This window comes from Strix aluco, chromosome 4 (genome assembly GCF_031877795.1).
Source record: "Strix aluco isolate bStrAlu1 chromosome 4, bStrAlu1.hap1, whole genome shotgun sequence".
In the NCBI taxonomy this organism is placed as follows: Eukaryota; Metazoa; Chordata; class Aves; order Strigiformes; family Strigidae; genus Strix; species Strix aluco.
In genome coordinates, this window is record NC_133934.1 from 80245320 (window position 1) to 80258781 (window position 13462).

The 13462-nt window shown below is 39.1% G+C and overlaps 1 protein-coding gene across 3 annotated transcripts in view; it reads left to right on the forward strand.

The window, feature by feature from the left end:
- SMAD1 (SMAD family member 1) overlaps positions 1–10676 on the forward strand; it is a 48438-nt gene extending 37762 nt beyond the window's left edge. For all 3 annotated transcript variants that reach the window (XM_074823749.1, XM_074823752.1, XM_074823750.1), the window contains exons 4-7: positions 1005–1121; positions 4851–5072; positions 7120–7376; positions 9267–10676. In XM_074823749.1, the coding sequence (XP_074679850.1) occupies positions 1005–1121; positions 4851–5072; positions 7120–7376; positions 9267–9410 (740 nt within the window). In that variant the 3' untranslated portion in view covers positions 9411–10676. The remainder of the gene's footprint in view (positions 1–1004; positions 1122–4850; positions 5073–7119; positions 7377–9266) is intronic.
- The last annotated feature ends 2786 nt before the right edge of the window (positions 10677–13462 follow it).

A 13462-nucleotide genomic window follows, 5' to 3' on the forward strand; every position in this document is an offset into this window, starting at 1 on the left:
GGAGGCCCCTGTGATTATTTGCTGTGGTAGTTTGCAATTCATGCTCTCAGTAATGGAAGTAAATGTGGGATGAACAGCAGCTGTGTTCACCAGAGATAGTACAGTGGTAATCTAATCTCAGCTTTTGCAGCGAAAGCTTGCAGGGATCAGGCAAGGGTTTCTCTTGCATGTACCTCTGTGCAATTGATTTGGAGGAGAGTGTCCTCTGGTGTGTTGGGAAATGGTGACATCGGCAACTTCCTGCAGCTTCTAAGAAGCCATTTGGGAACCTTTCCCGGAAGTGGAATAGGCAACTGAAGGGCAACATGAGTACCTGGCTGGGGTGCTTCAAACAGGGCTGAAAGCAGTGTGGTAGTGAGTATGGTCATTGTGCACAGGCTACTTCTAGGCTAGTGATACAATCCTGAATGGGGCAGTACGGCCAGTAAGAGACACTGACAAATAAATTCCAGACCCAGATGGCTACTTCTGTAGAACTTGTGTTCCTGAACACTTTCTACTCTTCCCAATCTAGGGAAGTAGAGCTAATACTTCTCAATGACAATAATAAGGTCCTGGATATATCTGGGATATTTGAATACTTTGCTGATAGAATCATGTTGGAAACAGAAAAGTTCAAACTAGAAGTTTTTGTTCCAACTCCTGTTCACATTTACCACATTCAATATCTACTCTTGGCCCAGTCCTGAGACCTCTTTGTGCCTTAATGTCTATACGGCACTTTCAACCTGCAAAAAACGTGGGCTGGAAACATAGCTGAGCTTTCTTCTGTGGTTTGTTGGGGGGGAGTGACTCGTTTATAGTGTAGTTGTGCTTAATATGCACAGTAATTCTTTGTTTTCCTGATTCAAGGTCTGGGATTGCTTTCTCAGATTTCTGGTGGGTGGCAGTTTATAGCTGAGTCAGGCTGGAAGCATTTCCAGGCTAGAAGTGTTTATGTGGATATGTATATATACTTTAAAGAGAGGAAAGGACTTGTGTATCTGTGCCTTTTCTATATTTAGCTGATACTCCCCCTCCGGCTTACCTGCCTCCGGAAGATCAGATGACACATGATACCTCCCAGCCAATGGATACCAACATGATGGCACCCGCAATTCCCCCTGACATACACAGAGGAGGTAAAAACACTTCTTTCTTGTCCTCTGCTTCGCTTCTTAAGAGTAAAGAAGTTTCAGAACTTACTTTTAATAATTGAGTTTTAGTTTTGGATGTATGTTGATTATGGAAATTTTTAGCTGTAGAAAAGGAAAAAAAAAAACCCAACCATGTAGTTTTTTCTGTTGTTGTAAGGGATGAAATGGTAAATCTGGAGATAAAAATTTATAAATGTAAATATTTAAGACAAGAAGCTATCGCATGTAAAATGTACAGGGTTTATTACTTTCTTACTCCCAACCAACTCAACAACTAAAGTTGTTTTATGTTTTGTATCTGGAACTTCCACTAATCACTAAACAGAAAGAATTCCTGTGATGCTTCACATTTCTGTGTGTGATGCTGAAATGACACGTGTGCAAGGAAAGGAATCTTTCTCTTATGATTACGTTGACTTATTGAAACAATGCAGTTAATGCTATATAGAGCCTACTGAGTTGTGGATGACAGTAGAGGTGGTCAAGTATAGCTCTCCAAGCAAAGACTTGATCAGAGGATGGATGCTAATACTATCAGTTGTTTAAACTCCCAGAGACATTTTACCTGGGCAACTGGAATATCTGTATTTTTAACTCTGAGACAGTACATCTCAGAAAATTGTCTTTTCTTATTTTGTTTTTGTCCTGAATTCTAAACTTCAGTCCTTAAAGAGTATGTTCTGCTTTTAATAATTTACCTTTCTCCTGGTCATAAGGGTGTTTGAGGGTTTCTTTCATATTTTGTTTTGTTCCATCCTCTCCCACCATTTTTGTTCCATCTTTGAGTCATGCAGTGATAGCACTTGGTTCACAATTCAGAGCTGTCTGCCTGAGGTGTGGCATTGCTACAGACTTTAAAATCTGTATTAAAAAACCCATACTGCTTTATGTACTATGACACAGGCATCTTTTTACACATTGCTTTTTGAAGCCTTTGCAGCCAGCCGTGACTGCTGAGTAAAGGATTTAGTGCATTCATCACATTGTGAGAAATAGCCCCTTTAGAGAACACATAAGCTTACACAGTTGTGGCCCATGCCAAGAAAGAACAGCAAGCTGGATGCTGTGCCAAAATGATTATCAAGATCACAAACATATGAACAATTTAACTGTTGTTTGATTTTTTTTTTTTTTTTTGTACTTGTTTTGTTGCTAAGCTTGATGTCTGGTTTCAGGAAGTATATTTGCCCTCTTAGAACAATCTGTATAGCTTTTGTGCTAACCTATTTACTCTCTGTGTGGAATGAGTTTTGCATGTGATAAACCCTGTCTGTAACATTTCCACTTTTCACTGATCCAGTACATTCTGTGTGTATGTATAGTCCTTGCTGGCCCAAAGCACGTTTATCAATGTTTAAGTCTAGTTGCAGACCTTTCCATGTTTGTCCTTCTCACAAAATACATGAGTACTGTAGAATTCCTTTATTACATGAGAGTTGATAGAGAAAAGAGTTTACATTTTTCTTGCTTTTTAACTTTTAACCTTTTCAGAGTAAAAATTGTGTCTATTAGTATTTTTCCCTCCTAGTAGCTTAGTACAATGGATTTTAATTTCTGTCCTTTCATTAAAAAAAAAACAAACAAAAAAAACAACACAAAAAACCTTAGTTATATGTGCCTTCATGTGTTTATTATTCATATACATATGCTGTAATTGCACTACTTCAAAAAAAAAATCTGCTGCAGGTTGTAAAAGAGTTTTTACTGTGAACTTACTGCAGCATTTTTGTTGCAAACTTTTTAGAAGCGTATTCTTCATGGTGATTTGTTAGTCTTAAGAGATTTGATTTAACAAGCTGCATCCTGTCAATGAAGTTGGGTAATTTCCATTGTTGGCCCATGCTGGGAATAGAGAGACTAAACGCACCTGCTCTGCATGACTTAAAGCAAATGTAAGGAAGTTAGTATGAAATCTGTGTGAGAGAGATATGATTCATTCTGTAAGAATGGCCAGCTGGCAAGATTTCTTCCTGACTTTGAGAACTGGGGCAAAGCTGCAGCTTTGATAATTGCTGGCATCTTCATGGGAATTAAAAGTGTAGTAACTTCTTACTAATAATTAATGACTGATTTTCATTATTCTTTATTGTGTTGGGGTTTTTTATAGTTATGTGAAAGGATAGAAAATGCTAGGCTATCAGGAAAGATCAGCTCCTTTTTACCAGTGTTTTAATCAAGTTATTGGTCAGCAGTAGGCACTATGCTCAAAAGTTTTACACAGTGATACAGGATGTGTTCTCCTGCTTTTGATTATTTGCCACCTTTTGTATCTGCTATGTACTGCTGGTTTGCAGGGACTTTTTGTTTTTTGTTTTGCACGTGTCTCAAAACTCATAGCGGTATGATCTGTGAACAGAGGAAAATATGGACGCTGGTCTAAATTGGCTTATTTCAGTAAAGACTTGAGGCTGGGAGAAGGAAACCTCTGGCCAGAGAAGCAAGTTTTCCCATAATACCAGTCTGATTTTCATTTTAGCACTTCGACATGTAGTTGGATCTTTAATCTGCAAAGTTGGTATCTTAGCAGCAAGTCCAACTGTGCTAGGCTTAGCAGTAAAATAAATAGCCTCCTTCATTTAAAAGAAACCACACAAAGCAGCCACATCCCTTCACTAGCCTCCTTTTATTTGCAGGCAGTTTAATAATTTGTAGCTGCATTTGGCACTTGAAAGAATGTGCACTGGGTGCAGATATCTGAAGAAGCTCGTGTTGTTGTTGGACACTCACTGGGAAGCACTTTTTCGTAAAGACCTTTGGTATCATCTGGATAAATTGTTCCCTGTGCACAGTCACAAGTGTTACCTCAAGACTTCCATGTGTTTCTAGAGCTTGATGGGTAGAAGTCGTGAACCAGGAATTTTCTGTCGGCGTTCTGCACAATTCCCAGCTTCAGTTAGGAGCTGTTCAAGAGGAGCTTCTTGTTACCAGAGTCTGGAAAACCACATTCTGAGAAATCCTTGCCATTACTCAGCAAGTAATTCCTTTGGTGATGAACAGTTTCAGATTTTGCATTTTGTAGCACTTGATGAATAAAAGGTTCTCATTAAATAGTACCTTCCTCCATTTCATCCGCTCTTCAGCGCAGCGTAATTGTCAGGATCCTGCGCGCTATGCCCTTGTTCAGCCTCCAATCCCAAGCAGTATCTATTCATATTGAAGATGTGCTTCGTGCATGTTCTGCAGACAAATGTCAATCTCTCTTAGTTTTTGAAGTCTCCTACCCTTCCCCCAAGAAGCCCAGGATCAAGATTTGTGCATGCCCTGAATGCTGAAAGATTGATCTGCTGACTTCGTGTTTAAGCTACTTTGCTATACTTCTTGGTACCCAAAGTTACAGATGGTCTCTTGTGCAGTTGTGTGATGCTGTTTCTCCCTGTCACTATACAACTTTATGGTAAGCACAAAGGTGACTTGTAATTTGGTATCCGAGTAAAATGAACTGAAGTAGAAATGAATTTACTAAATCGGTAAGAAAGCAGAGCTGTATAACTGCAGTGTTTCTCTGCTGTCTGGGCCCACACCATAGTGTATTGTAGAAGATGCAGCAGTTCAAAAATAACTGAAGAGAGAAGAACCTTCATTTAGCTGCACTTTTAATTATCCAGCTCATCTTTCTGTCATCTTCAGCCAAAATCTGCAGGTTTATGAATCTTTACATCTCAAGTCTGTGTTCCAGCAGTGTTAGATTGTAACATTTCCATTGTTGCTTTACAGATGTTCAGGCAGTTGCTTATGAAGAGCCAAAGCATTGGTGCTCCATTGTCTACTATGAGCTGAATAATCGCGTCGGGGAGGCATTCCACGCTTCTTCCACCAGCATCCTGGTGGATGGCTTCACTGATCCTTCAAACAACAAGAACAGATTTTGCTTGGGGCTGCTCTCAAACGTTAACCGCAACTCCACCATTGAGAACACTAGGCGGCATATTGGCAAAGGTGAGTTTTGGATCTTTGCATCCATTTTTTGGGTTTGGGGAGGGAGAGGGGGTGTTTCCCCTAGACATGACAACCTGGGCCACTTGCCTCAAGAGCAGGCTGGTCTTCCCAAGTACATGGGATAAGTGCTTGTGTTGGTAAATATGTAATTTTCTGGTCAGATTGTATAAGCAAAGTATTGTTCTTACCTGGTGTGTAATTACAGGAAGCTTTTACCCTTAATCAATTTTTAATTGCCCAAAGGCTGTCATAATCTTAATTGGAATGACATCTTAAGATAGTTTGTCTAATGAAATGTCTTGATTTATCTTGATTATTGGTGTATGTGGAAATCCAAATTATAGTTCTCGGCACCAAATTTTTAGCTAGCCTTAGTTCCAACATAAATTAGCTATCCTAACATGTATTTAGAGAGACAACCTGCTAAAATAGCTTTTCCAAATGCATTTATCACAGGCTGGTTACTCTTTCAGTGGGAATTCTGTGCTTCTCTTCTATGGCTGTGACAACGTCCTGCAAAAGAGAAAATCTTCTGGTTTATGTCTGACTTAATACAGTCCTCTTCTCTGAGGAACCACCTGTAATGCAAATGACAGGCAAAACTGACATTGCCCCCTGGAATGGGGCATTCCTGCCAGACAGATCTTTTAGGTGTTTACATTATTAAAACACTATAAATTTTCTGAGACAGTTGGGTTCAGCATGCCCAAGCAGCGAGGCATATGTTGTAAGTGCCAATTAATGAAATATCTTCCTCCTCCATAGAGGAGAAAAGAATTGTAACTGAAGAGAACTTCAAGTTTAAGCCCTCGGTCTGGAGAGCTGAGGACTTGTGCAGCACTCAGCAGTACAGCACACCTGTGTTGTGCCACTCAAGTCCTAATACTTCTTACTTCTTTTCCTCCCCATCCATCTTACCAAGTATCAGGATATTTATTTAACACCTCATTCATTTTCCTGTTGAAAGTAACCCAGCTGCAAGCAGAGTTCTGCTGAAGCACTTAACTGCATATGTACCGAAGCAGAGTGCGGAAGAGACAAGGATGCTGTTGAATAAGCACATGCGTGTAACTAATGATGATGTAAAACTGTTAGTCTTTGAGGAAGGAGGAGTAAATCCCGAACTCGAAGACATAGCCATAAGTTTTTTGCAGATCAGGTGAGAGTATTTATGTACCCACACAGGTACGTACATAGTCAATCTTAGATAACAGGGCACAGTCAAGGCTTTCTGACTGGACTTCAGTTTAGTTTTTAAATTCTGTGTGTTCACTTCTCTGACTCATGACGCTGTGGGAGGTGAAAGGTTTAAACAGCAAATAATCCATTTTTAAACACAAAAGGCAAATTTTCTTTCTCTCAAAGCCTTTGGAATTGAGTCCTGGTGACAGCAAATCTCCACAAAGGTTCCCTGTATGTCACTCTTCTGGGGCTTGCTGCCATCAGTGGCAGGTGAGGGAGCAGGCAGTAGAAGGGGAAAGGACTATAAAATTGGTTTGTACCCTCATTTGACAGATACATCTGAGGAACGTAAAGGCAACTTTCTTTTTTCCAGCTTTCTGGAATTAAAGTGAACTGAAAAAACTCATGCTATCCAAAACAGCATTCAGTACTTTTCCAGAGAATCAAGCTTGGGGCTGCTTTAGTATCTAGAAATTACGCAGTAGGTTTCTGCTCTCTCCTCTTGCATTCCCAAGTATTGTTTTACATAAATATAACGAGAAAAAGTTCAAGTGGTCAAGCTATCTAATGTACTGCATCAGAACTACTGCAGTGCTTGTTAGTTTATTGTTGAATATGCAATGTGTTAAAATGCAGGAATTGCCCATTTCCATTATATATATGTACATAGGCACTCTCTGCACAAATTGCCTACTGATGAAACAGAAAAGTAAATACCAAGTTTGAAGACAGACAGATGATGGTCTGATATGCAAAAACTGTTTATCTCTTTAAGCAGAAACATATTTCTGTGGCAACAGAGCGTGAGAAATAGATACACAGTGTGAATTTGTCTCATCTCCTTATGTCAACCTTCTCTTCGCAGGTGTTCATCTCTATTACGTTGGTGGGGAAGTGTATGCTGAGTGTCTGAGCGACAGCAGTATTTTTGTGCAAAGTCGGAACTGCAACTACCATCATGGGTTCCATCCCACCACGGTCTGCAAAATCCCCAGTGGCTGCAGTTTGAAAATTTTCAATAATCAAGAGTTTGCTCAGCTTTTGGCTCAGTCAGTTAATCATGGCTTTGAGACAGTGTATGAGCTTACTAAGATGTGCACTCTCCGTATGAGTTTTGTAAAGGTATGTGAAAATTTGCTTGAGGTAATTTTGTAAGCAAAATAAATTCTTTCTTCTTAATGTGGTGATTTTGAATGGTCCAGTGCCTCCCTCTATTGACCTGTTAATAGCTGTTGAATTTTAAGTATGGAAAAATGTTCCTTAAGTGTAAGACAAATCTTAATGAAACAAAGTTGTCTTTGTGGACAAAAGTCCATCTGATGCACATACTTTGAAAACTTGAGGTGACTTGAAGAAGTCTTCACATAGGTCTGTAGTCATTTGTGAAGCATTTCTATCATGTCTGTTAACTATTCTCATTTCATTGAATTGCCTCTTGTAAATTTTTAGTGTTTCAGTTGAATTCTTGTATTTAGTATGTGTATAAACTGTGTATGTATATAGAATTATTTGCATAATTACTCTGGAATTATGGGGCTTGTCTTTTTAATTTTGTGGGATATGGTAAGATACAGTATGAGTAAGTTTTGAAAATAATTAAGTCATTAATTACCTGGCCTAAAAGTGGAAAATCCACCAGTTGATTATGTAGCATCAGCTTTTGCCCCCTTCTTTTGACCATTGTTACAGTCCATGCTATCTCCTAGTCTGTAAGAGGCTCAGCTGAACTTCATGCTCCTGTTTCTTTGGTGATATTTTTGGACAGTTGAGCTGGGACTGCAGTGTAAGTCATTATAGCAGTTGTGGGAGTGTAGATAGCATAATCCTCTAAATCTGTCTTGACCGGCAGCTCCCAAATTAGGTGCTGCAGTAATTATTTAGAATAATATACATAGCTTTTTATTCTAGGGGGGATGCAAGGTCAAGATTTGTGATGTGCCTGTGAGTGTCAACATAGGTACTAATATAAAAGGGCTGGTCACATATAGGAAAGTGGTCAGATGAGGATAGTAATATGCTGAAGTGCTCTTCTTGTCAGGAGGATAGAAACTTTAAGATGTGTTAGGACAGGGGTTCTTAAAATGGTATAGGTTGTTTATAGGTCTGCATCCTATAGAGCCGCACGGCAGCATTGCCTGAACAGTTGCACAGGACCTCTCCTGCGTATTGGATGTTGCAGCACACAGTGTTTAGAGCGGCTGCCACCTGTGTTGGGAGCTGGGTAATCCCTTCATTAGGGGTGAATACAGAGCAGACCTATCTGTACCCATGGCTGTCTTAGTCTTGTCTCCATACCTGCCCCAAAAATGGTTCACTTACAAAATGATTTTGAGTGCTGCTTGAATATCTCCTTATATCTTTGATAATTACTGTAACTGAATCAGGTATGAGCTGAAACAAAACATATCTTGTCTTAACTTGAGAAATAGCCTGCTGGGGAATGACCATGCCCTCTTTTTCCAGAAAGGAAAGCTTCTGACTTGCTGCTCAGTTTATCATGCCCATACCTGTGAATGATGCTTTGGTTCTTGTCAGACAGATGCCTCACCCCCCACTTCCATAATGTCAGTCTGTGACCTCATTTTCTAATTTGCTGATGTTTGGCAGCATTTCCCCCCAGTTTGCTCTATTTTTGGTCTTGGCAGAGAAGACTTGATTATCCCCCTCTTCAGAGGCTTTATTGGGACATCATGCAGCTGGCAGTGAAGTATGGGGAAATTTTGCACTGCCACAGGTTATGTCTTTAAGAATGTAAAGAATTCTATTCCAAGAGATCAAGAGATCTCACAATGATACTTCCTCCAAATTTCTTCTTCTTTTTTTTTTTTTTAAATTCAGATTTGTTTGTTGAAATGTGATAATAGTTGGCACCCTGCTACCCTGTTGATAATGACTGTTGAAAGCTAGAGTATTTTGGTAAGAAAGATGATGATTGAAGTATGCTTCTCACATATTTGCTATTATAAAATAAGATGATTTTTTTTCTTTCCCCACTTATGATTTTGTTTTCAGGGTTGGGGAGCTGAATATCATCGCCAAGATGTAACAAGCACTCCATGCTGGATAGAAATACATCTTCATGGTCCGCTTCAATGGCTGGATAAAGTACTTACTCAGATGGGCTCTCCTCATAATCCTATTTCTTCAGTGTCTTAAAAGGTCCCAAGCTCCTGCATTTTGGAAACAATTGAGCCTTGCATGTACTTGAAGGACGTATGAGTCAGACACACAGATTTTATTTTTTTTTCCCCCCTGAACTGGCAACAGCTGAATAAGAGCCATGAAAATACTTGACTTCTGTGACCAACTGTTGGATTCAGAAATAAAAAAAAAAAAACAGAACAACCCCTTTGACATACTGTTGGTATCAGGAATTTTAGTTTACATTGTAACGTACTATTACAAAGTTGATTTGCAGGGCTTAGTGCAACTGGGACGACCGAGCTGAAACCACAATCTGTTGGACTGAGTTCCCGAAGGATCTTCCTGTAGCTGGCACTCTGAGATTCTCTTTCGTCCTTACATTCAGCGCTCGCTGTTTCCCCCTGTGTTCTCTGGGGCTAAGAGCCGATGTTGGTGAAGTCTGCTTTTTGCAGGCTCTCTGTAGTACATTTTAAAACCATTCGTCTAAGCTGATGGTTGCTGTTCTCTTTAAAAGAAAAAAAAAAAAGAGTCATAAGGTTTAATCTCAATAACTGTGTAATAATCTTTGAAATTGTGTCCTGACCATACTGCTGTAAGAATGTTAGGTATGTTTTTTGCTAAATGTATGTACGGTGTATTTGAAAGTCTAGAAATTAATTAGATTTAGACCATAAAGGAATTAGGAATATTTGAATGGGGGGAGGTGGGAGTGGGAAGGGAAAATGACAACTGAAATGTAGAATATATTGTAAACATAGCTTGTTAGTTTAAACTGAGGTCTGAGTTTTGCTGTGCAGTTCATTTTTATAGTGGCTTCATCTTATTAATTCTGACTGGTTTTGCCTCTTCATTTTCCCCCAAAACAATTGCGCAGCTAGTTAATTCTTTTACCCGTGAAGAGGATGAAATGATTAATACCTGCAGTTTGAAGGCTGCAGCTCTATGTATTTCAAGACAAAATTGTACAGAGTGCTCTCTAACTATTGAGCAGTTTTATACAGTTTATGTAACAGAAGTAGGCTTTTAATTTTGTAAGAGAATCTTGTTTTGCCAAACCTAGTAACTGTTAATTGTTTGGAGGACTACAAAATCCCTATGTGAGTCTATTTCAAACTTTTAAAAAATATATATTTTTAATTTTTTTTTTTTACTGCTTGGTTTATTTTCTTCTTTGATCTTTTATATTCACGTAAGCTGTAGTACTTTAAGTACCTTTATTCCAAAACTAGTGGGTCCTCTTTACTGGAAGTTTTGAATAAAACCTGTTGTTACTGCTTACATTTGATTAAAACCTTGTGTTGTCCACTTCTTGGTAGGCTCTTAACAAACCAGATAGAGATATGGTCTTGGAGGAGGAACCACTAGAAATGAGGATACGCTGAGCTTAGACATTTATGATTAGTACAGGTTAGTAACTCTACTAAACTCAGTATATGAGATGAGTACCCCAGAGAGAAAGATTTCTTAACTAGGCAAGATTAGAATGGGTGCAGTAACTGAAGTATCCTAGCCACTTAGTTAAATTTCTGTGGGATTTTAATGTACAATATCTGTATGAGAGGAGATTTTGCTGAGGTTGCACTGTTGGCAGGCCCTCACTGTTCCTTGCCATAGTTGTGGTGAAGAGTCTCCATGCTCCTTTCTCCACACCTCTGCCTTTGTTCTGTGGAGAGGTGAGGGAAGGACTGTCCCTTCGCAGCTGTGAAGTGTCTGTTGGGCTGGGATGATGGAGTTTAAGAGACTGGGGATTGACTGGAGTTCCAGCACCTGTGCCTGGCTGTAATGGACCAGGAGCATGAGGGAAAGCTGAGCAACAGAGATGAATGTGTGTTCAGCCAGATGTAGGCGTGTGTATGTCATTGTAATGAGTAACAGCCCTTTTTGGAGAATGAGTCAATCCCATCCGTTTTGGTTTTGGTTTTGTTTTTTTAAAAAAAGTTAATTCCATTGCTTGGTTCAGTATAAGTTTTTAAAACTAATCCTTTTTCCCCTGCTAAGGGATAAAAAAAATTCCATAATGTTCAAGTTCCCTATTTAGGAGAACTTGGTTAGTGCCTTTTTTGTATTTGTATGTTCCAAGAACAGATTGATTTGTTTTATTAAATTCAGTTTAACATATATTTTTTCATAAAGAAGCAGTCATAGCATAGCACAAATGTAAGCCTTAAAAATAAGTAAAAATTAAAGATGACCAAAAAGAGAAAGAATGTTGTTTGTACTTCAGTCACTGTCTCTTTTTTTTTTTTTCCATCTTTAGCCCCTGCTACATTAACTCCCAGCTGTTCCCAACCAGTTTCCTTCCTTTTGTTGGAATGCAGTACTGAGGTAGTGACTTTTTTTTTTTTTAATCAGTGCTGTAACCATCCATCACGCAAGTCTTAAAAGTGTTTCTATTTGGATGTTTTCATACTTGGATGATCCTGTGCAAGTTTTGGTAAACTTTGAAATAGCTTTGGAGTAAGAAAAGACAGTCTCATGTTGTGACTGCTTTTGAATGTTAGTGTCTTGTGTGTTTTGGGCTGTAATGGCTCTCTGTTTTTCCTAAACATGGATTAAAATCAGGAAATACTAGCTCTGCAGTGTCTCAGAAACTTTCAATGGTAATACTTCTGCAGTTTTTCTAAGTTTCTTCTGTTGTGAATTTTTCTGTGCTGTTGATACTGTTGAAGTGCAGTGTACATAATATTTTCTTTATCTGTTATCCAGCTTTTTGTTTGTGGTGGGGAGACATTAGGTGTAAGGAAAAAGTGTACCTTCATGTGGTGACACAAAGTATCCCAGTTGCACTTTATTAAATAAGATGAGTGGATTGGAGTAGCACCTGAGACTAATAGCCAGAAAAGTAGGAGCTAGGACAGAAGTTACCTGGGAGGAGGCAACTGCTAGCCTGAGGGTCTTGGGAAGATTTGTCAAGCATTTTGGAGAAGCTTTCTTCCTGATTTGTGCCACTTTGGATAGTTGGAGTCAGAAAGCTGGAAAAGGCACAGGACAAGACAGAAGGAAAAGAGTTTCTTGCTGACTTCTCACAAAACAGGAAATGATGAGAATTAGAAACTTGGAGAGAGCCTACAGCGTCAACTCTGTAACCAGGTGAGTCCCTGCTGCCTATTCGGTTTCATTTCCCCATAGTTTTCTGGGTCTAGTCTTCTGAACAATAGAGTTAAACACAGAAGACACTACTTCAAAGTGAAAAGTCAAGACGGTCCCTGTTAAGAGAAACTGAAAAGGTAGGGATAACTGGTTTAGAAAAAGAATTGAGGAAAAGCAATGAACAGTAGATGTGAAGACAGATACTTCCATGGAGCTGAATGTGTTTTGAAATCTGTGCTTTGGCTTTCAAGTGATGGAAAGAAAATAATTCTCCCCAGGTGGAGATGACTTTTTAACCATTTAAAAGTCTCTGGTGAACCTTTAAAAGACTTGATGAAAGCCAAGAGAGGTAGTCATGGTTACTTGTGTGGCTTTAGGAAGGTATGGAGAGAAAGAATTTGTGTTTTAACGTATCCTGTATCAGAATCATGGACCTGATCTTCTAACGCTCACTAACCTGGTATTGCTCTCTAGTTTGATAAAGCCATTCCCTTACTAAATCACTTCTCTTGCTACTGTACCTATGTTTTCACAACTGCGGTTGTCTTTTCTAGCCTCAGAGAATGGAGTTTTTTGACTATTGTCATTTGAAGACAATAAATCTGTGCAGAGGTGTCTGAAACTTATATGCCTCTTTCTTAGTGTGTTTATCTCCTTGATTTTTCCTTTGTCTTGCCACACATTAAACTTTTTATTGACATCTTGGAAGTTAGCTGTGTTTTGATGGTCTCTATTAATTGCTGCTGGTTGGTTCTGTTCACCACACTGTAGCCTCTTATTCTGCTCTTGAGATTCATGATTCATAACCGTGAACCAGCAGTCACCTTTTTCTGGATGCATGCCTAAACATACAAGGTAACTACCATCACCAGTCATGGTAGAGCAATATATTTTTTACACACATCATCTCACAGTTCATTTTCTTCAAATACACTTGTAGTTCTGTGCAGGAGAGAAGTGAAAATGGCTCTTAT